The following is a 26724-nucleotide window of genomic DNA, read 5'->3' on the forward strand; positions in this document are numbered from 1 at the left end:
TCTCCCTTCCCCTATGACTCTCACCTGATATTTGAACTAGTGGTCTGGAAAGACATTAGTGGTGGTAGTGGTGGTGGTGGTGGTGGTGGTGGTGGTGTTAAAGCAGATGCTTTTGCTGCCCTGTATGATTTTTACCCCACATCATAAATTAAACCAGTGACAATAGTGAACTTTAACTATGAGTCATAGTATCCAGTCAAGTAATACATAGTATTTACATAGTACTACTTATTTAGAGTACTGTGTATTCACAGACAGATCTTCTAGTAAAAATAACTTTAATGGAGAGCTTTATTAACTAAGATATATCATTAAAATTTTTCAGTAATTTTATAATTTCTGTAGTCTTATTTTAAGCTGGGAAGAAATACAGAGTTCAGCAATGAAATCATAGGGATTGAATCCTAAGTATGTTTTTATAGATTATTTAAACAAAAAATATATATTAATATCAGCCCTAGATGAAAAGAATTTTGTAATTTGAAGTATTTTTTTTCCTTCTTACCTCTAACACTCATGCTGTTAGGGAGGGTTCTATTACTTTGGACAGCCAGTAGCTGCTGAAATAAGGGTAATGAATAAAGTCTTTGTTTGTTTTAGTTAAGGCCGTTGGAAATATCTGAGTTCAGCCAGCAGGAAATAGCTTGCAGCCAGGACCCAAGTATAGGGAGTATAGTGTATACACATAGACATGCCTCTTCAGAGACATTGGAAAACTAGTGCTACCAGTCTGAAACAGGGAAAACCAGCTTTTTTGATTTTTAGCATCACATGAAAGGATTGTTATGTTACTGAGTTATCTACAGGGCAGTGACAGGTATCCTAAAGGGTAAGGTTAGAGGATCTTTAGAACTATAAGAAATATTTCCTAATGAATACCCACGTATACAGTATTTTATTTGTGTGAGATGTTTATGAGATGAGCCATGCATTAAGGGAAGACTTGTTCAGCTCATTTGAGGACAAATCAAAAGTAAAGACGTAGTATATTCTGTCTTTGTCTAAATAAGATTCTTCAAAGAATTGGGAGATAATGGAATGGACCAGTTGGTGAGCACATGTGTATCATTCTAATCAGTTAGAATTAGTCTTAGGTTTGACTCTTAACTGTCATCCTATGTATGGACAGTTGAAGCAGTGGAATCACTTGGGGAGTCTGGCTGTTTTCAGATTCTTCTCCAAAAGATAAGAAGAAAACTTTTCCCAGTTGTTTTTGTACCACTCGCTATTGAATAAGAGAGACAGCCTCAAATAGTGAAAGGTGCATGGGAATTGGAGTTAAACAAGACCTAAGTTTTGAATCCTGGCTTCACCAGTTAGCTCTGGAGCTTGAATAATCTACTTAGCAATTCTGAGCATTTATACATTGGTGATATTAATGACTGTCCTTCAAGGCTGTAGTTAATAACATTATAAATTATAATATATCAATTAAGGTTTGTGAAGTGCCTGGTATATAATATGTGCTCCATAAGTGGTAGCTATTATTATACTATAGAGAGAGCTAGAATTGCTTTTTTAAATTTGTAGTCATTTAGAGTCATGCATGAAAATGTCATGCTAGTGGAGTTTTGTGAACATTAATTAAGAAATACTTGAGTGCTTACTACGTGCAAGGTACAGTGATAAACACAGAGGAAAAGTAATGACCACATTGTCGAATGCAAACAGCTGTCTGTTTAAAGAGTATTATCTGCAAAAGGCTAGGTGACTCTTTCCCAAATGCAGATATCTTAATATTGTCTCACAACAACTATACCTTCAAAAAGAGAGCAAATGATAATGTAAGAAATAATAAGAGGGTACTATTAGGGAGTTGCTGTTAAAGAGATTCTCTTGGAGACAACATAAGAATTCCTAAGTCTCCTTATATCACTCTTTTAAACAGGATTTTCTTTCAAGGATGACATCTGTGCATGCACCTAACCTAAGCAAGGTAGGATACACTTTCTGTTGTTAGAAGGAGTTTTGGCCTCAAGCCAAATATAAGAAATATAATTAGCTAGGACCAGATTATAGATCTTACCTCTTTAGTTGCATGAAAAAAAACATGCCTTTCAATAAGAAACAAGAGAAAAACACAGTAGGTAGAGAAAGTACAGACCAATCAGCATCTCTGAATATAATGAATTACAACAAGTCCTCCATTTCCTTGAGGGTGGAGTTTGAAAGTCAAGATTCTGATTCTGTTTTGTGAGGAGAATGAAGATCTGGTAAAGGAGAGAGGAGACTTCAACTTTTCTTCCATAGAGATCAATGTGTAATTAAGTGTGACATATAAAAATAAACAAAAATTATACGCTCGTTAGGATAAGTTTCTGAAATATCCAGACTTTGGTAACTTTGCTGTTTAGTTTTGGGAACATGTGAGGACTATTTATACTTTTGGGCAGTTGGTATTTTAGTGAATAAATGGCCAAAATACTTCAGGAATGGATCACAACATGTGTTTCATTTTAAATTTTGTTCATCCTTGAAAATTAGAATTGTTTATGCTTTATAAATATATAAAAACAACTTACCTTTGATAGAGTTGCTTTGAATTTCTTAAATATCACTTTTATAGATCTTGGGTCTTAGGAATCTGAATATGTAAAATAAAAATGTAAATGAAATAAATTTGCATATGTCCCAAACAAATCTATGGACTAAATTCCTCCTATTGCTGGATTTCAAATCTTAAGTTACAGGAATTGGTAGGTTATATTTTCATTTTAACCTCAAAGCTAAAAATTGATGTACAAGTATGTGTTAAAGAACACCTTTAAGGACACAATAAGGAAGAGACTAGATAAAAATGTATGAAAAATATTGTCTGTAGTTATATCTGGGTGGTGGGATCATGATTGCTTTTTTTTTAAGTGGCAGTTTCTTTTAATTAATTTACTTAATTTGGAGGGGGGAGGTAATTTGGTTTGTTTGTTTGTTTGTTTATTTATTTTTAATGGTGGTGCTGGGAATTGAACCCAGGACCTCATGTATCCTAAACACACACTCTGCCACTGTTCTATACCTTCTTTCCCAAGATTGCTTTTAAATGATGTCTTCATTTAATGATTCATATAATGATTGTCTTCATTAATGTGTTTTAGAGTCTAGAAAATGGGAAATACTGCTTCAATAATTAAGAAAAAATGTGTCCACAGATATGAAGTACATACTTTAGGAAAATGGATATGAGTAAGACATATAATCCCTGACTTTGAGTGGAGTGGGACTGGAATCAGACATAAAAATAGTAGTTCTTTGTATTTTTCTGTATGGTACAGTATTTCTACCCTCCCATCAATCTATGTGATTGTGATGCAGTGTAGAGTTATAAATTTATTTTAGGTATGGGAGAAAATACTTATGAGAACATTGAACAGAAGAGATGAAATATGAATTGTGTTAAATGATGAGTTCACTAGGTAACTGAAAGGGAAGAGGATTTTAGGAAGAGAGAATTAGCATGTACACAGATTGAACAAGTTGGCATGTTCAGTGAACTATTGGTAGAGCTGTAGGTTTGGGTGAAGCATAAGATTTGAGAGAGAATGGTAAGAGGTGAGGCTGGAGAAGTAAGCAAGTGCCAGATCGTGGTGGATCTATCTTATACCATGCTAAGGAATTTGGAATTTAACTTTGTGCAGTAGAGAGCCAATTAGAGGTTTTAAGTAGGAATATAACATGAGGTTTGCCCTTTAAAAATTGGTTTGGAGCCTTTGTGGATATTAGATTGGAGCAGAATGAGACCGAGGCAGGAAGATGAGGTAGATGGATGTTGTGGTAGCTCAGGCAAGGAAATAAAGAAGGCATGAAGTAGGACAGTTGTAGTGGTTGGAGAGGAAAAGATGGATTTGAGAGATATTTAGATGCCAAAATCTGTAGGATATAGTGATAGAAGAAATTAGGGAATAAAGAAGAGTCGAGAATGATGGTGAGGTTTCTGGGTTGGATGCCTAGGTGAATGACTGTGCCATTAACAACACACACACACACACACATACACACACGGCTGTGCCATTAACAACACACACACACAAGCACACACACCCTAAACCAAAAAAAGAAATGAAATCAGAAGTAGGAACAAAATGGGGTTTTGGCTCTTTTAGAATATCTAAGTGTACTTATCCATAGGCTGTAAGAGTCAGGTGATCTGTTGCTCAGGACAGTGATCTGAGTTGTTGGCATTTGGGAGCTGTGGTAGGCTGAAAAGTGCCCCTCAAAAGATATCCATGACCTAATACCTGGAATCCATGGACATTACCTCATATGGCAATAAAAGGAGGGAGTGTGTTTATAGATATGATTAGGAGATCATCTGGGTTATCCAGATGAGCCCTAAATGCAATCACATGTATCCTTTCGAGAGGAAGACAGTGGGAGATTTCACATACGCAAAGAAGATGATAGGAAGATAGAGCAGAGAGAGATTTGAAGACGTTGACTTTGAATATTAGAGTGATGTGACCACAAACCAAAGAATGCTGGTTCCCATTGTAAACTGGAACAGAAGTCTGATTTTGCTTTTTTTTTTTTTTTACATTTTATGCCTAAAAATAGTTTTATTCAGTTATGTATAGTCTATCAAACTTATATTTTAAAAGATGTACAATTCGGTGGTTTTTTAAAAAATGTACATAGTTGTGTAACCCTCACCACAGTCCAGTTTTAGAACATTTCTATCACCCAAAAAGTCCCTTGTGCTAGTTGGTAGTCAGTCAGCATTCCTACACCAGGCCCATGTAACCACTTACCCGCTTTCTGTCTCTATGTATGTTCTTTTTGGACATTTCATGTGAAGGGAATCATGCAACATGTAGATTTTAAATAGCATAATGTTTTTAGTGCTTTATGGAGATACAAATTCACATATCATAAAATTCACCCATTTAAAGTATATAATTCAATGATTTTAGTATATTCACAGTGTTCTTCAACCATGAGTACAGTCTATTCTTAGAACATTTTTTTTAGCCCCTAAATAAACCCTATAGCCATGAGCAGTCATTCCATATTCCTCCCCACACCCCCAGCTTTAGACTGCCACTAATCTTCTTTCTGTCTCTATAGATTACCAATTCTAGACCTGAGTAGAATCACACAGTATGTGTTCATTTTGACCAGCTTCTTTCACTTGCCATGCTTTCAAGGTTTATCTGTGTTACAGCATGTATCAGCACTTTATTCCTTTTTATTGTTGAATAATTTTATTTATCCATTCATTAATTGATGGGCATTTTAGTTGTTCCCACTTTTGGCTGTTACGAATAATGCTATAAACGTTCATGTACAAGTTTTTGTGTGGGTGTATTTTTTCATCCTTTTATTTTTAAACTATTTATATGACTATATTTGAAGTGAGTTTCTGTTAGATATAGTTGGATCATATTATTTATCTGTTCTGCCAATCTGTACATAACTGTGTTTAGACTATTGTCATTTAATGTAATTGTTAATGTTTGGATTTGGGTCTACTGTTTTATTTTTTTTCTGTTTGTTCCTGTTTCCCTTTTCCTGCCTTCTCACGGATTGTTAACATTTTTTTAGTATTCCATTTTAATGTATCTGTTGTGTTTTTTGCTATATTTCTTTGTATGGGTTCTCTAGTGATTTCTCAAGGGAGTTCAGTATACATACTAAACTTTTCACACCTTACTTTAGAGTCACTATTTTACCACCTCAAGTGAAATATGGAAATCTTACCATCATGTTGTTTTCTTCCCCCTCTTTATGTTATAGTTGTTATATGGTATATTTACATATATTGAAGAGTCCTTACAGGTGGTGTTACACTTTTTGCTTCCAACCATTAAACATATTTTAAGGAACTCAAAAGAGTAGTCTATTCTATTTTCAATTTAGCTTCTCTTTCTTTATTCCTAATGAATAAAGTTTCCTAATGAATAAAGTTTCCTTCTGGTATTTCCATTCTGTCTGAAGAACTTCCTTTAATAGTTCTTTTAGAGCAGGTCTGCTGGCAATGCGTTCTTCTTCCCTTCAGCTAAGAGTGTCTTTATTTCACCTTCATTTCTGAAGGATATTTTCTGTGGAGATGGGATTTGGGATGACCGACTGTTTTTTCTCTCAGCACTCAAGATAATGTTTTTTCATTTCTTTCTGGACTCCAAAGTTTCAAATGAAAAATCTGCAGTGTTCCAGTCATTGTTCCCCTGTAAGTGTGATCCTGCAGAGTCTCCTTTCCCTAAAGTGAGCTCATCCAAATCCATGGTTTTGAATATGCTGATGTCTGTAGTCCAGGATTCTCTCTGAGCTCCAGGTTTATGTATCAAGCTGTTTAACTGTATCTTTCAAATTTACTTCTCAGTGGTGGAACTTTTGATTTATACTACTATAGCTTTTGAGTGAATTACATGGCCTTCTACCCATTTATTTAAGGCTGGAAACTGGCAGCCATTCTTTATTTTTTCCCTCTCCTTATATCCAAGTAATCTGCAAGCCCTATCAATTCCACTTTTCTTTGCCTTCACTGACACTGTTCTATTTCACGCCAACATCCCATTCCTGAACTGCTGCATATTCTCTTGTTTCTAATTTTGTTCCCCCATCTTATCCATTTTTTTAACCCAGTAGCCAGAGTGGTGTTTTACAAAGTGGAAGTCATAACATATCACCTCCCTACTTAGCACTACTCAGTGAATTTCCATTGTACTTGAAATAGAATTTTCAATCTTTAAGTGCTTGGTCTGGCTGGCCCCTATCTACCTTACCGTTTTTTCATGCTCCTCTTCTGACTTCCTCAATTATAGCCACACTCTTCATTTCCTCTATGTACCAGGTTCCTTCCTAGCTTGGGGTTTTTGTGCTTGCTACATTCTCTCTACTTAGATCCTTCTTTTGCTTTTGGCCTTGTCACGTTTTCTAAAGTTTTCTGTATCTCTTATGGACTTTGTTTATTTCTTGCCTAGCACCTAATATATCCTGCCTAGCAAAGTGCTTTGCACATAGTAGCTACTCAGTAAATACTGGCTGAATGAATGAAACATGATGCAGATTAAAGGGGCAAGATGCAAAACTATCCATATTATTTTAATAATTTAATAAGTGGGGATGTATAAGTGGATAGTGTGTTGTCTTTCTATTTGTGTATAGTTCCCAAATTTTATATAATGAACATACACCACTTTCATAAATTGAAAACAATTTAAAAAATGAAAGCATGTCTCACGAATAATTTTGTTGAGTTTAATCTTCCTAAGCTTTCATTTATCATTTTTTAGTGATTAGTTTTTCATGTGTACTTTTTTGTATGATTCATTCTCTAAAATGTTAAAGGTATTAGAGGGTTTAGGTAATTAAAAGCAGCATAGAATCACAAAAGTATCTTTTTATCTTCCACTTTTGTAGTATCTTTCTTAATTTTTGTAGTTTTCTAACTTAAATTTCATTTCCCACAGAGCTCTTTTGTACATCATTTCTACGCTGTTCATGACTTTGATTTTTTCTGAACCTTGCCTAGTTTCTACTGTGGGAGTTGTGCAGGTTTTTTTCCTTCTACTTTCTCCTTGGAGCTGTGTGACTGCAGCCAAGCAGTATTTAATGTAATGGTGCTCCTGGATGTCCTATCGTTATTGTAACTATTCTTGCCCATGAATTATAAATAAAAATATAGTTATTATCTGAACTTGGTTTTGTAGAGAAATATTGAATCATTGAAGATTATTTTAGGGGTGCCTTATTCAGTTCTATATGGTATTATTCAGAGGGAGGTCAGCATGTTTAAGCAAAAAGTGTATGTTGATTTCTGGTTGTGTGTGTAACTTTACAGCCTAAATGGAGATGTCTGGATGCCTAAATAGGAGTTGAACAGAAATAACACTGATTAGTTCTCCAAATTTATGAATGTACCATTTAAATTTAATTGGCTTTTTTTCAGTCATGATCCAGAATATAAAATCTTGCTATTTATTCTAAATTGTCCTCATTTAAGTGTAGTAATTGACAGGAAATGTTATGCAGCTGTACATAGGAAGAGACCTATTTCTGTGTTGTGCTGCTGTGGAGTGATCTTACATATAAGCGAGAAGAGCAAGAAGAGTGTGAAATATCCTACTGTTTAAGAAGGGGGGTGGAATACTACTCAGCCATAAAAAGCAATAAAATAATGCCATTTGCAGCAACATGGATGGACCTGGAGAATGTCATTCTAAGTGCAGTAAGCCAGAAACAGAAAGAAAAATGCCCTATGGAGACTCATATGTGGAATCTAAAAAAAAAAAAAAAAAAGACAAATGAACTTATTTATAAAACAGAAACAGACTCACAGACATAGAAAACAAACTTATGGTTACCAGGGGGAAAGGATGTGGGAAGGGATAAGTTGGGAGTTTGAGATTGGCTGCTTTTTTCATGGAACACTTATTTTTACTTGAAAGACTGAATGACAAACTATTCAAAATTGGGACTTGGCAGACATTTTCTTGAAAAAGAATTGAATTTGCTACTTCAAGGAAAACAGATAGTAATTGTTGGAAATGGTAGAATTTGAGCTTTTAAGCAAAAATTAGAACTTAATAAAATTAGTAGCCTCCATTGTGACCATCACAGCTTCCTAGTACTAAAACTTTCTAATGAGATAGATGGTGATAGTGATGAATATGATGTATCAGTATTGTGTAATGAAATATGTATCAACATTTTAGTAAACCAGTATTTCAGGTGCTCAATTCATGATGTTAAAAAAAATTCAAATGACAAAATAGACCCATTCCAAGTACAGAATAAACCAACAGATTTTTAATTTGACAGATTATAGAAATTTTGCTTATGGGTTTCAGATTTCATGTTACAAGTAACTTTTAAAAAACTCTTACTTGTCAAGTTTTGGTATGGTGTCAAAGAAGAGTATCCATAACAATCTGAAAGAATAATAAAATATCCCTTCCTCTTATACTTTCGTATCTATGTACTATGACAGTGTTACTCCTGCCTCTTAATTCTCTTTTCAAGAGTAATTATTTTTTAATAAAATGTTAACATAGTGGGCTTATTGTTATTTTTAATTTGTTACAATTTCTTAGTTTTAATTTCAAATATGGTAAATAATGATAGATATAACCCACATGACAGGTCTTTGGAGATGTTTAATACTTTTAAATTTTTAATTAAACTTTTTTATTGTAAAGTATACTTAATATAAAACTTTTAAACTATCTTTAGCTGTACATTTAGTAGCCTCAAGTATATTCACAGCGTTGGGTAACCATTCATTTGCAGAACTAGATTTTGAGAACTGGGGCAACTTCTGGATATTTCATATAAATGGAATCATAAAATATTTATTTTTCTGTGTCTGGCTTATTTCACTCAGCATGTTTTCAAAGCCCATCTATGTTGCAGCATATATCAAAATTTCATTCTTTTTGTGATTGAATAATATTCCATTATATGTATGTACCACCTGTTTATTTGTTCATCCCCTTTGTTCTCTTGATTAGAAGTGTATTTGAAAGTAACTATAAATTACTGGTAATTAGCAGATTTATTGAAAGTGTAACTGTAAATTACTTCGAAAGTGTAGCTATAAATTACTGGTAATTAGCAGATTTATTGATTAAATAGTAAATCATATGTATAGAATATAGACATATATAGAACATGGGCTACGGAGTTCCTTTCCCTTACATTTTTTTAATTTAGGGAAGGAGAAATTCAACCCAGCATTTGGAATTCTGAGTTACTAATTGAGGTAACCTGGTAGTCATTTAACTTAACTCTTGCTTTCCCTATGTTGTTAACAGTACTGGCTTCATAAAAGGTTAATTTCTTTGAAAGCAGAAGTTTTGGTTTTTTTAAAGACTATTAATAATTACCTATATCATTCACTCCTTAAGGTTACTTTATAATTTTATTTAATTTTCATATTGAATGCTATTTTAGTCCTGCTGTCTATAATTTTACTGTTACCTTTATTGACCTGGAACCCATTACACGGGCTGGTACATAGTAGGTACTTAATAAATTATTTATTGACTCAATGAATGTTCTTAGCTGTACAGTAACAAACATTCTGGTATTTGTAAATTGTGCCCCTAAGGGCATCCATCATTTGTAGATTTTACTAGTTTAATTCTTATAAGGTACTCTCATTTTCAGGGTCTTAAATTTTATTTAATTTTGTTCCTATATATTAATAAAGATTAGGCTTTTGCTTTTAAAAGTTTTAACATTCAAGTTTTCATGCCATGTTTTTAACCGTTATTAAGCTAGAGAGCCAAAATATTACTGAAGGCTGTCACTTCCTGGCTTCTGTGTTTAGGAATCAGATTGTAACTGTTTCCTTGACTTCGGATTTGTGGTTGCTTGAACTCAAATTTAAGTGATGCAGAAGGTGAGTCTCGTTAGGCGTTTCCTCTCTTTTAAAAGTATATTTGGTGTTTTGTTGTCTTCTCCAAGGAAACTTTTTGCTACAGTCTCAATTCATCATTGCTTAGGAATGAAATCCAGTCTGTGTACTAATCCCTGTGTATCTTACTTGTTACTTGTGTGTGTTGGTTTTTACGTTGCTTATTTATTTTTCCAAAATGCTCCGGAGGTTTTGAAGTTCTCCATTCTGACTCAATATTTTGCCGATTGCTAGACATTTTCCTTTAGGTAACTCTCCACCCACTTTGGGATTTGTGAATGCCTGCCCTTCCATTGGTTCATTCTAGCCACTGAGAACATGAGTAAGTGTCACATGCATGTGGTATTGCTTGCAAGAGAGTGGAATTCCAAGACTTCCTCTTCACATCGAACAGTTGAACTTTTGTGCTTCTGGGCAGAGAATGGTCCTTGGGACAGTTCTGCTTCCGCCTAGTAGTTATGGCAGAGATCAGGACACGTTCCTTTGCTGCCTGTGCAGTGAGGCCTCAGAAACTGTTGGACCCAACTTGACAGGTATGGTTCAGAGGTGGTAGTCTGGGGGAGGGAAGATAATCACAGCCAATCAAGCATGAATGGAGATTTCAGAAAATTAATCTTATCTGTTATCTTTATTCTTGGCCGGTGAAGTTTTATGTATTTTTCTCCTGATGTTTCATAGCAAGGCCTCAGTAAGTAAGGTCTCATAGTGGGACTCAGTAAGTGAGTGAAAGAATGAGTGAATGATATGTAATATTTTGTGATATTAAGATACATGTGGCCGTCATATGAAGAACTTAAGCTGTATTGAGAACAATTGAATGATCTATCCAACCACCTTAATTAGTTTTTAAAAGAGGTATTAGCTTCTTACAGAATATGCAGACAAAGTAGAATTCTGGCAAGATAAGTGTTTGTAAAATACTAGAAAGTGACTAACCTGAAAATTTTGTATATTAATTTCTCCAATTACTACCTGACAAATTTCTGCTTAAACGGATAAAAGTCATTGAATAATTGGTGAAAAGTGGTTTTCAAATGTTTTTCTTTTTTTTTTTTTTCATGGAGGGGGCAGAAGGTAGTTTTATTTATTTAGTTAGTTTAGTTTAATGGGGGTACTGGGGGTTGAATCCAGGACCTCATGCATGCTAAGCATGCAGCTCTACCACTGAGCTATGCCCTCTTCTCTGAAAAGTATTTTTAATAAAATTAAACATTAAATTTAGAAATTATCTTTGAATTGAAGTTTGAGTTTTATTCTGTGGTTTAACTTGTTTAATCCTGGTAATTTGTACAAGCTGCTTTTTCTGTATTTTCCTTATTTTTATTGTATCCTCCAAGGGTATCAGAAAAAAGTAATAAAATTTCCTTAGTGCTTAGAATGTACTCCTGCTACCTGGGTCCTATATTCCATGAGTGAAAATTAGAGTCTTCTGTTGTCTCATCTTAAGTCTGTGATCTACCTCTATAACAGGAATTAACGAAAGGTACCTCAAGTACCTTACGTAGTAGTCAGTTCACGTTGTTCAAAAATAAAACGTTCCCAGCCTACACACTTGCATTTGGGCGGGTGCAGTACATCTGAATCATCCAGATTTGTCTGAGTTAAGCCAGTGAGGAAAGTGGCATAGTCGGGACCCACTGGATAACACTGTGGCATTTACTTGCTCTTCCTTCTCCCCCACCCCCTTTTGTCTTTATTCCTTAGCTTGTTCTCCCCCATTTAGTTCTTTAACTCTTTATGATTTATTACTTATTTATTCTTGGCCTCAGGAAGATGTTAGGATGTTTTTGTCTTTGAAAAATTTCCCCTTTTGTTTGGTGCTAGTGGGTAGGATGGTGTGTAAGTGGATATCCTGTGTAGGCAGACCGTACAGGAAACTGACCCTTAGTTCTGTGAGAACCAAAGTGTGAGTGGGAAGAAAGAAGAAAGGAAGGAAATAAGATCTTTTGACTTGACCAGAAAGACTCTAAAACCAGAGATGAGAAGGGGATTGGAGAATAAAAAGAATCGTTTTCTAAGTTGTGGTTCTTTTAGTACTTTAGCCTCAAAAATGACTTTTTCGCTATATTTATCATATTATATATTTGAGAAATGGAGAGTTTTGTATGGCCTGAATATATATTTTTTAATTTTCACAAAATTGTGCCATAGGTCTTGTTGTCTTTTCTCTTTTTGTCAAATAACATGGTTTTTAAGAAGCTGACTTGCCTTTGAAAAATCCTCCTTTGAGCTTGATGGAGTTCCTCTCTAGGCTTGATGCATCGCATGTCATAGGCATGTTCTTGCACTTTGACAGTCTGTCACTCTGCTGTCATCAGTGCACAATTACTACTCATCCAGCTTAAAGGCTTTCTTTTCTCTGAAACCTTTTCTGACTCTGGAGTTTTGTTTTTTATTCTGTTCTCTCATAGCACCCTCTATAAGTAAGTATAACAGTAAGTGTGATTCATTTATTCAACAAATCATTTTTGAGAGCCTCTTATAAACATTCACTTTTTTGGGTGCTTGGAATTCATCAGTGAACAAAACAGACAAAAATACCTGTCCTCATAAAACTAATATTCCAGTAGGGTGAGATAATAATTTACACGAATATAATGATAAATAAATAGATTACATATTTTGTGGTAATAAGAGCGATGGAGAGAAACAAATTAGGAAAGGAGACATGGGGGATGTGGAAGGGTCAGGAATAGATGCATTTTAAAATAGAATAGTCAGAGAATGCCGTACCAAGAGGGTAACATTTGTGTGAAGTGTCATGTGGATATCTTGGGGAAGAATGTCTCAGGCAGAGGGAAAAGCCAGTACAAAAGTCCTGAGGTAGGAGTTCAAGTAACAGCAGGGAGGCTCTTGGTCAGAATGAGGTAAAGTAGGGAAGGGGTAGTAGGAAAATATTTTGGGCAAGACATGTTGCAGAGGGCCTGCAGGTCCTAGTAAGAGCTTTTACTCTTAGATAGGGAGCCATCAAAGAGTTTTGAGCAGAGCAATGAAGTGATCTGACTTAACGCTTTAAAAGCTGACTAGTGTGTTGAAAGTAGACAGTAGAGAGTAAGGATTGAGGCATGGAGATCAGTTAGGAGTCTGAAATAACCTAGGTGAGAACTGGTGGTGGTGGTGACAGTGTAGTAGTCGTGGAGGGGGTGAGAAATGGACAGATTCCAGTTACAGTTTTGGAGGCAGTGCCAGTAGGATTTCCTGATGGATTGGATGTTGTATTTGAGAGCAAAAAAGGAGTCATGAATGATTCCAAGGTCTTTTGTTTTTCTCCCCCTACCTTTATTGATACAATCGGCATGTAACGTGTAAATTTAAGGTGTAATACACAAGTATTGATTTGGTACACGTATTTCAAGATGATTGCCGCCATAGCATTAGCTAATACCTATGTCAGGTCACATAATTACCATTGTTTTTTTGTGGTGAGAATATCTAAGATCTATTCTCATAGCAACTTTCAAGTATATAATGCAGTATTATTAATTTTAACCACTGTTATACACTAGATCTCTAGAATTTATTTGTCCTATAGTTTGTACCAAACTTCCAAGGTTTTTGGCCTGAGCAGCTGAAAAAGATGAAATTGCCATTATCTGAGGTGGAGAATTCTGTGGGAGAAGCAGATTTGGTGGAAAAAATGGAGACTAGTTTTTTTTATAGCAAGTGCAAGTAATGTTATTGGTGATTTATAATCTTTATGTTCTGAAGCCCAGCATGGTGTCTTGTTTGTAGTAAATGTTCACTAAAATTATTAGTTTTGTAAATCTTAAAATTTTAATATATTGGGTTTTACAAAATAAGATATAAATGTATGTTATTTGCTGTTTTTTGCCTGATAGGATTTGAGCTGGCTTTAGTGTCTGCTTCATTACTGTTTCTGACTTGGTAGTACAGAAGTTCTTATTATCCTTGGCTTTTGTTGGTCTTACAATTTCAAACAAGGGGGACTTCCTTTTGTCTAAAAAGAAGGAAATATACTTGAACTGTTGGATAATCATTAAATCAAGTAATAATCATACAACATTGTAGTGTGTTACCACTATCACTGGCAGGAAACATTATTGTGGATCATGTGGTATTCAGTATAGAACTTAAAAAAAGTTGTGAATAGTCTGTACTTCGTTTTGGTATTTTCATTTTAATAATGTAGCCCAATGTAGTAGATAGTTTTTTATTAGAATAAAGAAAAACATAGTACATGAGACCAGTTTGAAGCATGTTTTATATAAAGATGGTATTTTGGGTTTTGGGTAATCCTAATTTGTCTTAGTAAATAATACAGCTGTTCCTGTTCACTATAATTCTACATTTAAACAAGGAATAACATACTTGTTTCAAATCATCTTTTCAGGATGTCTGGACATGTCTTTAGATTTGTTGTAACACTCTTAATGTAAGACAGTTTAATAAGCTGTGAAATTTAAAATATGTATTCTTTTTAAGCAGAGGAAGGAATGTAATGAAGTGAAATTAAACATACTGTTAGGAGACTATCCAACCTATGGGAGGAATTTCTGCCTATATCATGTGGACAGTTATGAAGCCATTTTTAAAACATTGGTTAATGCTATTTTAAGTTTAAAATACATCTCATTGTTTCCCATCACTTATATTTTTGTGTAATTTGGTCATTCAGTCAGCAGTTATTGAACACATATTATGCAATTTACTAGAAAAGAGATACAGTTCCTGTGCCAAGGAGCACGTTGTGAAGTTGGGGAAATAAACATAAGTTGAAGGTATTCTAAATATAAATAAGGGGGTATTAATGCAGCAAGTGTAATGCTTTTGAGAGCACAATGTGGAGGAGCATGTGAAACTTCCCAGGGGAGGTTATATTGGCGTTTGAATGTTTAAAAAAAAAAAAAAGGGATAGAGATTGGCCAGTCAAAAAAAAAGAGTGGGATGAGGTCACATTCTGGGTAGACAAGACTGTGTGAACAAAGGCAAAAAGGTGGGAAGCATCATGGTATCTGTCAAAGTTTAAAATTAGAAGTGTGAAGTGGGGGAGAGGTGAAGATGGAGAAGTGGGTGGAGACCTGATTATGATACCTCGAAGGCCATGTTCAAGAGATTTTAGCTTGATGGTGAACTACTGAAGAATCTTAAGAAGTGTGACATGGTCAAATTTTTGTCTTAAATAGATCACTTTGCCAGCTGTGTGGAGGATGGATTTGAGGGAGACAAGACTGGAGGCAGTAGTCCAGGTGAGAGATGACGGGGATCTGAACTAAGGCGTTGGCAGTAGGGCTGGAGAAGAGGGAATGGATTGGGAAAGAAAGAAAGCCGCAGATCAAAGTGTTTTTCTCCTTCATGTATGATAAAACCAAGTTTAAGTTAAAAATGAGTGGAGGGAGAGGGAGGGAGAGGCATACTAGAGAAGTGTTGTTGTATCACATAGGCAGTTGGATAGTGGCAGATAGCCACTAAAAACAGCTTTAGTGATTAAGAAAATTGCTGCTGGAAGAGCGGTGTATTTTAATAGTCCTGGGCTGTGGGAAGCAGGTGAGCTTTAAGATGGCATGGGGATCACCTGTTTGTGTAGTCACACTAAACTTGGCAACCATTAAAGCCTTGAAGAAACCAGGTCTTACAAGGCTTCAACCGTTACACGTGGTGGAAACTCAGTAAATCATGTCCATTGTTGGTGATATTTTCTAAAGCCCTAATTAAGTTATAGATAGTTTATAAAAATGTAGCACCTAGAAAAAGAAAATAGGGTTAAATTTTTTTTCCTTAAAACAATTAACAATTGAAAGCTGCAATGTTATAGGCAGTGCATAGTAACACAAAGGTATTTTGGGATGCCAAGAATATTTTGTGTTAAACCAAAATATTTTTGTTGTTTAGTAGATAATTTTAGGATTTTTCCCCCAAAAGCACTATTTCCATAATTTTCTATATGTAAATAGGTCTGAATGCCATCTGTACATGTTTCTTAAAATCTGTTATCTTTTCCACAATTTGTTTTATATGGAGAGTGTAAGGGAAGAAAGGTAGTTTGGGAGGACTTAGAAAACATAACTATTCCCTTTTTCTGGTGGTGGGGGATCTTAAGTATTTGGGAGACACATGTAACTATTCCATCTCAAAGCCACCATCACCCGGACAAACTATCTTGTGTAGTTTTTAAAATGATTGCCATTTCTTTTTAAGTTTCCTTTTTACATTTTTGAGATTTTAAGGAAACTGTTGCATTTCCTATTCATTTATTTCTGATTTTGATTACTGCACATACATCACAGTTAAATGCTCATTTTGTGTTCTTTTCTCTATCTTGGTATATTTTGAATGAGTAGACTTCTCTCAATTTTAGGAGACGGTGCCATTTGTTCATTCTTCATGACATCACAGCTACGTGTACAGTTTTGTTCTACCCTGGAGCCGTTAGCATATGCCAGCAGCTAAAATACTGTGTATGTACTGTATTGAAGTGAATTTGCAGTTCTTGGACTTACTGCGGCCTTGTTTCTCTGTCTTTCAGAAGCCTTGCACCGCCCCTATGGCTGTGATGTTGAGCCCCAGGCCCTGAATGAAGCCATCAGGTGGAGCTCCAAGGAGAACTTGCTCGGAGCCACTGAGAGTGACCCTAATCTCTTTGTTGCACTTTATGATTTTGTAGCAAGTGGTGATAACACACTAAGTATCACTAAAGGTGAGCTTCTGTGTAACATCCTCTCACTTCTCAGTTTACATTAGTGGTTAAGAAATAAAGGGGGCTTTTCTAGTTTATGCTTCTGACTGAAATTAGCTTGGTGATTTGGGCACAGATACTTTTGGTTCATTGTCTTTTTTTTAACCTGTGTTGGGATAATGCCACCTTTATCTACTTTATAGGATTTATTGAGGATAGAGTGAAATAAAATACTTTAGAAAAAATACCACACAATATACACATTTACTCATCCTCAGGATTCTGTTCTATGTGTAGTAAGCGGCATTCATCTGCCACACAGGTAAGGTTCACTGGGCGCCTCTTTTCACTGAACCGTGGCTGACTGAGATGAGTCGCGGTGCCAGACCCCAGCACTACTCAGTGTTTGTGGATGCTGCCTATCTGAGAACCATGTGCAACCAGTCTGCACTGAGATTAAGAACTTGCACCCAAATTGTAAACCAACTACATAAGTAAACTCACTACTTACTATTTAGTTTAGCTGACTTGTTTTTTTCTTCTGGGAACAAGACTTTTAGTATGAGAAAGTAGCTCGGTGATTCACGTTCTGGCACCTGTGTCTTATCTTGTGGACATGCTTTGAGTAGCGCTGGCCTAGACAACTTACCCCACATTTGTGTGTATGTGGGTTAGTGAAAGGACTAGTAGGAAGGGTTTCTATTGTAGTAATAACCTCAAGAGAGTAGTAGTTTATTTCAGTAGTAAATTCTTATCAAAGGGAACACCAAGAACATGATCAAGTAAAATCATCCATTATTGGTTTTTTGAACAAGTACAGAAAATGTGGAACTTTTACGAGAAAGAAATAGGAGAGTGAGGCATTCTCATTATGTACATGCATTGAATTGCTAATTTGCGTAAGCTTTTCTTGTCCTTTGAACCTCTGAAATCTTCTTACAGGGAAAAATATGTTAAAGGATAATTAAAAATTTTTTAATTTTATTAAATTATTTTTTTCCCATTTAAAAAAAATTGGAGTATAGTCAGTTTACAGTGTGTCAGTTTCTGGTGTATAGCATGTTTCAGTCATACATATATATGCATATATTCTTTCTCATATTCTTTTTCATTATAGGTTACCATGAGATATTAGTTCCCTGTGCTATACAGTATAAACTTGTTGTTTATCTATTTTATATATAGTAGTTAGTAATTTTTAACTAAATGAAATTGTAACTTAAATGATTATTTGTCAAACACATTCTTCTTATTTGTAAGGTTCAGACTGAGGTGTTAAGTAGGAGTGGATATACCAAATTAAGAGGACAGGTCTCCACTCAAAGAATGTTACCCTTAAATAAAATCTTTATATACATCAGTTTTTAAAAGTCCAGCCAGATTCATCACAAGCAGAAATCCTCAAAACTGAGTTTCTCGAACTAGGGTATAGGTACGTCCCCAGAGTGGATGTGACGGTATGAATACATGTACCAGGAGGTTTCAAAGGTACAGGAAAAATAAAGAGCAGTGTTATCTCCTAGGGTCAATCTAAAGATTTTAGGTAGTTTGGGGGCGGGATGGTGGTGGTATTTGTATGTGTATGTCAGAGGGTGTTTTCTGCATTGGGAGGAAAATTTTACACCAAGTTTCAGGATAAAACAAAGGACTCAGAGACATTTTATGCTGTGTGGTAGGGAGTCTCTTTGGGCTAAAACACACTCTTTTACCTTTAGGTTCTTCAGTGGAGAAGTTTGTGAAGTGATGACTCAGAACATTCTCTCCTTGGTATAATTTTCATGTTAGTAGTTTCCAAGGTAGCTCAGTCACCAAGGAAACATTGATAAAGAAAGTCTGTTGATTCTTCGGTTACCAGTTAGGGTAACCACGAGTATGCAGCTCAAGGAGTGTGAGTCTCTTTATCTTATGGCCAACAGTGATTTCTCTTGAAACCTATGAAATGCCAGATTTTTATACAGGTTCTTATTGATATAAAGATACCATGCTAAAGCTATTTTATTATTTGAAAAGACAAGAAAATATTTTAAAAATAAAATAGCAGTACTTAATTTCTTCTTGGAAGATGATATCTTGCTTCAGTGAATAAACAAAGTTCTCCCAGGATTCTTCCGGTAATAGGACCAATATTTATGTCCGTTGTCAATTTCTGTGGTACTCGAAACTCTCAGAGTAGAAAATTCTGCTTGTAATTGCCAAAAAGAGAAACCAACCAAAGACCTAGGGTGTGTGACTGTATCCTGATCCTGATGACCTGTCATCAGTTCTTTGTAAGGAAGCAACAATAGCATCAGTATACTTAGGGCTGGACTTGGTCTTCACTTCCTGTTTTCTTGGTGTATTAGAGAGAAGCTACCGACCAAGTTTTATTTGGCTTTTTTAGCAACACTAAGATTTTTTTCCCCCTGCAGATATGGTTGGGAAGTATTTATCTGTACACTTGTGCATTTCCACCACCATGTGCATACACACTCCTATCCATTTGTGTGTATATATATTATACATATATGTATATATATATGTCTTTGTGTGTGTGCACATGCATATACTCTTATTTTTATTTATTGAATGTCTCATGTCCAAGGGTCTTGGGTGAGTTAGTAGGCACTAACAGAAAGCTATCTTAACGGTAAAACATTTCTGTAGACCACTGAAAAAAGTTAGATGGCTGCCAGAATAATAATTTTGGGTTTTTCCTCAACAACCTTTGCCTCCCTGGTAACTGCTGGGCTATGTGCTTTTGATTGAGCTGAGTTTCTTCTGTTTTCTGACACTGAGAAGTGGATGTGAACTCTATAGAAAGGCTTGCATCTCTCAGAAATGGGGGCCTAAGGCCTTATAAAGATTCTCTAAATTATCGTTTATTACTAATAGCATCTCTTTCACCTTTCCTGTTTGGTTTGGCTGCAAGCACAGGGGCAGGTTGTATGCTTAGGGAGTCTAAAGTTGATAACAACTTCATTAGAAAATCAGGGGCATTGAAGTTGATAGCAGTGACACTCTGAGTAACTTGAGTCTTGGGTTTCAACTTTAGACTCAACTTCCCTTTCCCACACACTAATTTTGGAGGAGCAGATGGGGTGATTCATTCGTCATGGGGAATGGGAGGGAAATTGGAAAACTATAACTATTTTAAAACTTGAGTCCTGGAAAAGATTGTGCTTTGGGAGTCCTCACTGGCCACCCCTTCCCCAAACACGGTTTTTTTCCTGAAAACGTTGCTGAAAGCTCTGTGGTTTGTCCTTTTTTTTTTTTTTTTTAACATTGTTGGTTTTGTAGTCTTGGTGCTAACTGAGATTTAGAAGTAAGTTTATATTTCACATATCTTATCCTTAAATCCTTGATTGTTGTTAACGTTGAACCATACATAAGATACATTCCCTGATAAACTGAGGAAAAAATGAATTTTATTTATCTTTTTTGAAGGATGAAATTGCGTCATTTTCCAAACACTTGAGTAGCCTTTCTCTCTTTATATGCCACCTTAGTACCTTACATGGAGTTTCCTATGGTGTGAAAAATGTTTAAAAACCTATAGGTAATGCCAGAAAACCATTTCTAACTATGCTGCTTTTGTTTAAGCTACAGGCTGAAGATATCAGTCAGGCAGTGATGACAGCCAAGTTTGTTTTCATTGTTTTTAAAGATTTTTGGGGGCATAAAAGTTCTTGATTCATTTTTCAGTGAGTTTAAAGTTTGACAGTGGACTACTTCTGTTTGAGATAGTCTTAACATCTTTTCTTTCCCTCTGCGGTGGCCTCCTGGCTAGGTGAAAAACTGCGCGTCCTTGGTTACAACCAGAATGGTGAGTGGAGTGAAGTTCGCTCTAAGAATGGCCAGGGTTGGGTGCCAAGCAACTACATCACCCCAGTGAACAGCCTGGAGAAGCACTCCTGGTACCACGGACCTGTGTCTCGCAGCGCCGCAGAGTATCTGCTCAGCAGTCTGATCAACGGCAGCTTCCTGGTGCGAGACAGTGAGAGCAGCCCCGGGCAGCTGTCAATCTCGCTCAGGTACGAGGGGCGCGTGTACCACTACAGGATCAACGCCGCCGCAGACGGCAAGGTGAGCCCGGCCGGCAGCCCCCGACGTGCGGGCTGGCCGCTCCTGAGACTCAGTATGCAGAGTGACTAAAGAGTATAGTTTTTATGTTTGACGGAAAATAATCACTGACACGAGTGTGAGCTGTTTGGCATTGTTGGAGCTTATTCTTGTCAAAAGAGTATGGTAATAGAAACTAAAAACAGTATTACGGTAATAGTTTAATGATGAGCTAGGTTTGAAGGTGAAGAAGGAAGGAAACAGCTGTGTAAGTTAGCTGTTCAGTATACAAGTGTGCACATAGGCATCCAATACGTTATGTAGCCTTTATAAATTAAACCTCGTATCTTTGAAAATTACAATAATCTCTGCCAGAAAGTTTACAGAGTAAGAATTTAGGCTTGTGAGACTGATGTTGATCATTAATGTATGTTAATATAAATAGATCAGTCAGTCACTTAGCAGTTTACGTGTTGGAAAGACCAACCATACAAGAATGGCTGTGCTGGAATGGAACTGTTTTACTTTATAAATGATAATGCATAGCCTTGTGTCGGTTCTGTTGAACAGTAAATTTAGGTTGAATTGTCTCTTCCACTCTTTCCCTCTTTGTGATCTGCATCGTAGGGAGAAAGCACAGGCTTTAGAGCAGGCAGGTCTAGTCTGCTGGGTAACTCTACCACTTATTAACCTTGTGATCTTAATTAAGCCTCAGTTTCCCATCCCATTTTATTGGATTCTTGTGAGGATTAAGTGAAATCATTTCTATAAAACATAGTGGCTGGTACAAAGTAGGAAATAAGTAAATTGTTAATTTTCTTTCTCTTTTGCACCACTTTACAGACGTCTTTTGATGAAACCTAATCAGGTCAGACAACTGATAATGTAGGAGAGACTCAGCTCTGCTTATGGTGTTACACCCAACAGGGATGTTCTCAGCAGCTTTACATGTAGTCAGAGGCTGGAAGCATCCAACCTTCTAACAGCAGTAGAATGGATTAATAAATTTTGGCCTATTAATAAAATGGAATCTCATACAACAAAAATGAACTTAGTACTGCTATACATACTATGAGAAAAAACTATGACCCACCAGCTACTTGCTTTTGTAAATAAAATTTTGTTGAAACACAGCCACACCCATTTGTTTATGTGCTGTTTACAGCTGCTTTCTCATTACTACGGCAGATGTGAGTAATGACAGAGATGCTATGGCCGCAAGCCTAAAATACTTGGTATCTGGCCCTGTCAGAGATGAATCTCATACACACAAAGCTGAGTTACAGGGGTTGGTGACTCCCAGTGGATGGGTCTGATGGTAGTGGGAATGACTGCTGATGGGCCAGAGGTTTCTTTGTAGGGTGATGAAGATGCTCTGGTGTTAGGTAGTGGTAATGGTGGGACAACCACTGAATATAATAAAACCACTGAATTGTACACTTGAAATGGTGAGTTTTATGGTATGATACATGAATTATAATCACAGTTTTTAAAAAGTTGAATGCAGGAAAGCAGGCACAATACTTACCTATGTGATTCCATCCTGTGTAGGTGTGATTCACAGGCAGGCAGAGCTAATCCAAGGTGTTAGGAGTCAGCAGGGTGGTCACCTCTGCAGGGGTAAACAGCTGGGAAGGCACGAGGGAGCTTTCTGTGGTGCTGGTAATGTTAAAATTCTTGGTGTGGGAGATGTTTACGTGGGTGAGTTCACGTTATAAAAGTCATCAATTCTCCATGTATTAATTGCATACTCTTTGGAATACAATAGATGTTTCTTTTTTAAAAAATAAACAAGTGCCCCTGGGAGATAAGGCCCAGAGACTGCTATCTGTATACTTCTTACTGCTTATCGGAAATAAACTACTATTTTGTTAACAACCCTCTGAAATAAAATTGTGGCTTTTTTAATGGCCTAGACACTCGAAAGCACATCCTATTGAAATAAAAATTATAAGATATTTTAATATCCTCTCTCTACCAAATAAATCAAAATAAATGTTTTTTTATTGTTGATTTTTTTTTTTTGAGTTAAAGTAGGTTTATTCAAAGAGATACATTGAAAGGCAAGAGAGAGGCCACGAGGTGTTGGGGTTGGGTGCTCAGATTAAAAGTAGGTACATACTTCATAGACAGAGTGCGGGCTGTCTCCAAACGAAGAGAGAGAGAGAGAGAGAGGCAGCCCAAAATAAGTGGTTTTTAAGTTATGTTCTGTGCAAGGTTCTGAAGTGGTATTCCATAAACTCTTACAAGAGGCCAGTCCCCTCTTACCTACTTTAATCAGTGCGTCTCTTCCATTACCTTACGTATTGGGGCTCCACAATCTTTTTCCTTAAAAATACTTGAAGACCAGTGCTCTTGATGATCCAGCGAGAGATTTTGGAAGCGTTCCCCTCCTCAAGACTAGGGCTGCTTTAGGAAACATAGGGAGAATGGTTTAAATGAGACTGAACTGAAGTTCTGTTTCCCTCTGCTATCATGGTTTAATTCTCTCTTTACCTTAATGAGATAATGCCTTATTTTCATCCCTTGAGACCAGGAAACACTGACCCCCTCCTGGTTGGTTTAGCTTTTCTCCGCTCTCCTCCCCAGGTGTATGTAACTGCTGAGAGCCGCTTTAGCACCTTGGCTGAGCTTGTTCACCATCACTCCACAGTGGCTGACGGGCTGGTGACAACACTACACTACCCAGCACCCAAGTGTAATAAGCCTACAGTCTACGGTGTGTCCCCCATCCATGACAAATGGGAAATGGAACGAACAGATATTACCATGAAGCACAAACTTGGAGGTGGTCAGTATGGAGAGGTTTACGTTGGCGTCTGGAAGAAATACAGCCTTACGGTTGCTGTGAAAACACTGAAGGTGGGTTGCTGAGAATTACAGTTTTCAGGCATCTTTTTCTTTTGTGCTGAATCACTTGGAAATATCAACGTGCCCTTCTTTAACTTTGGAACACTTTCCACGCACTGGTGCCAAGCACATCAGCAGATGGTGATGATTAACCCTGGTGCCACTGCTGACAACGCAGGGGCAGACTTCACTGCAGTGCAGTGAAGCCCACATGTGGGGAAGGTTTGTCTCTGGAGGCTGCTGATGTAGATCTTAGTGGGAGGTTAGAAGCAAATTACAAGTTATAAAAGCAAAACAAGCTGTTTAACTTCCTCAGAACAACCACTGCTGGACAGAATTCTTCATGCATTGTTGGAGAATCACGGGCTCTCTTTTTCCTGTTCTGTCCTTTCTCTGCTGCTTGCTCCTCCCATCTCCATGAGATTAGATCACTTCTTATTCTTAATATTCACAGAAATACGATATGTCCCCCACCACCACCTTTAAGCATCCTGGTATCAAATTACAAGTTACATCACTCATTCCGTTCTCTGAAGATTCCCTCACGTGCCTCAGTAGCTCTGGCGTGTCACTCGTAAGGACTGCCCTTGACCTATGAGTAGTGGTCAGTTCTTTTAGCAAGCACTTGTTCTGAGTGTGAGACACTATGCACAGCCTTGCAAACAAGCATTGCTCTTTAAGGAATTTGTCAGGAAGACAGACGCGCTCTGTCCTTTCAAGAGCTGAGCTGTAGAGAAGTAAATTATCAGAGGACTGAGGTATCATCCAAGGCTCTTCCTCTTTGAGTTGTGATAGGACATGATTGCTGAGTTTTGCTTACCCTACTATATTTTATTCCAGTTTCAAATATTGAATAAATTCAAGGAGACATTTTTCTTTTTTAATTGGACTTGTATAGAGCATATTACTTTGTGATAAAATTTCTTGAAGTAAGTGCTAAATTACTCAAAAGATACTTGCTTTTAGAGCTGAAGTTTTAGGATTGTGAGTTGACTCAAATGATTATTAAGATGGGGGCTTGTCCCTCTCCTTTTTTTCTTATCTTTCCCCTTTTCCAGGAAGATACTATGGAGGTGGAAGAATTCCTAAAAGAAGCAGCAGTGATGAAGGAAATCAAGCACCCTAACCTGGTACAACTGCTAGGTGAGGAAGCTTGCCTGCACCACAGGTTTCCTCACAGATGCTGTCCCTCACCCCTGTTATCTCCAAATCCCTCTTTTGAATCCCTGTAGTGGAAGCTCCCAGTACGAGTCTACTTCAGTAAATGGTTATTATTTTAATCAGCTGTCTCTGTGTTTACAGTTACCCAAGAAACAGTGACCTGGATTGATTGCAATATATGAAATTGCCCAGCTTGTGATAATTGCCCCAGATCCAAAGTTAAGAATCCTTCAAAATGATACTAAACCAAAAACTATCACAGAATATTTTTACAAAATAAAGAGACATTGAGCAAAGGACTGTTGAAAAGAAATGGATTAAAGTTGTGACCAGCTGCCTTCAGCTTGCCTGTGCAAGCAGAAAGTGCTGTGCTGTGATAGATTGGCTTCTCCACCTGTTCGGGTCACAGAAACCTTTGGCTGAAAGCACTGCCCTTTTAAAAACAGGACCAGTTTCTTTGGGTGTCCAGACTGAGCCAAACTGTGCCAAAGGAGATCGTTTCTTTGGTTCTTTACAAGGAGTCTTCCGTATATTAGTGAAATCCTGGACTGTGGAAACAGTTAATAATCTTTTTAGAAAGCATTGTTACAGGCTAGGCTCACATAGTCTTAACATACACACAGTTGCTGCTACTTTCAGGTAAATGTTGTTAGCATGCAGTTGGGAACTGTGGGCCTGTATGGAACTCTAGAAGTGTTGGTAGTCCTGACCCTCTGTGGGATAGTTCAGGTAACTCTGCTTTTTCCCAAACAAGCACATACTCAAAATGCATATGAATTTCCAGAGAATGATATAGTGGAAACAGAACTCCCTTATCAACCAGCTTCTTAACCTCGCTAAAATTGTCAGTTATTCTTGCCAAAGTGATGTGGAATGTTTGAATATATGCTAATAGAACAAGCTCTGTTGAACTGTCAGGTGTGTGTACTTTGGAGCCACCATTTTACATTGTGACCGAATACATGCCGTATGGGAACTTGCTGGATTATCTCCGCGAATGCAACCGAGAAGAGGTGACCGCGGTTGTACTGCTGTACATGGCCACACAGATTTCTTCCGCAATGGAGTATTTAGAGAAGAAGAATTTCATTCATAGGTGTGTAAAAACCTGATTATTGCCTATAATTAACCACGAAGCTACCTCGGCTTAATGTGCAAATAAAGGAAAGAATGTGAGAACCTTGCCCCAAATTCTCAGACGACTCCAGAGAATAATTTTCTCTTTCACAGGGACCATTGTAATTTCATTTCCAACTTATAAACCTCCTGTACTCGGATTAAAGTATTAATACAGGGCCTCTGCTATTTTCAGAACAGAAAGCTCTTTATTTTGCCCCGGACTATATCCAGGATCTTTTTGCTCCATCTAGTGGCTTAACTTTAAAAATAGCTTTCTGTTTCAGTAAAGAATTTAAAACCTTGTAGAAGAGCATCGGTTGCTCACCTCTGAAACCTATCCCAATATTCTTAGAAAACGGTTTCTGAAGCCTGCTTTATTCTGACGTCACGTAACTGCCTCTTGATGAGTACCCTACAAGTGATGGATAAATTAGTGGCTTTCTACCATGTTTCTGATTTGCATAAAATGCTACCCTATCTGTCAGCACTAAGTTACCTACTCTGCTTGTAGCACAAAGAACCAATAAGAGAGCATTCATGACCATTTTCCAGAACCATCTGAATGGACTCA

General features: G+C 36.8%; 1 protein-coding gene across 8 annotated transcripts in view; it reads left to right on the forward strand.

The window, feature by feature from the left end:
• Nucleotides 1–26724, forward strand: part of ABL2 (ABL proto-oncogene 2, non-receptor tyrosine kinase) — a 94577-nt gene that overhangs the window by 52131 nt on the left and 15722 nt on the right. For 2 of the 8 annotated variants that reach the window (XM_006199625.4, XM_006199629.4), the window contains exons 2-7: nucleotides 15496–15558; nucleotides 16836–17006; nucleotides 20752–21047; nucleotides 23613–23885; nucleotides 24932–25016; nucleotides 25953–26130. In XM_006199625.4, coding sequence (XP_006199687.1) covers nucleotides 15496–15558; nucleotides 16836–17006; nucleotides 20752–21047; nucleotides 23613–23885; nucleotides 24932–25016; nucleotides 25953–26130 — 1066 coding nt within the window. Of the gene's footprint in view, nucleotides 1–10734; nucleotides 10885–15495; nucleotides 15559–16835; nucleotides 17007–20751; nucleotides 21048–23612; nucleotides 23886–24931; nucleotides 25017–25952; nucleotides 26131–26724 lie in introns of those variants that run through there. The other 6 variants (XM_031688805.2, XM_031688807.2, XM_031688806.2 and 3 more) reach the window with 4 other exon arrangements.

Source organism: Vicugna pacos, chromosome 21 (genome assembly GCF_048564905.1).
Source record: "Vicugna pacos chromosome 21, VicPac4, whole genome shotgun sequence".
NCBI classification, from domain to species: Eukaryota; Metazoa; Chordata; class Mammalia; order Artiodactyla; family Camelidae; genus Vicugna; species Vicugna pacos.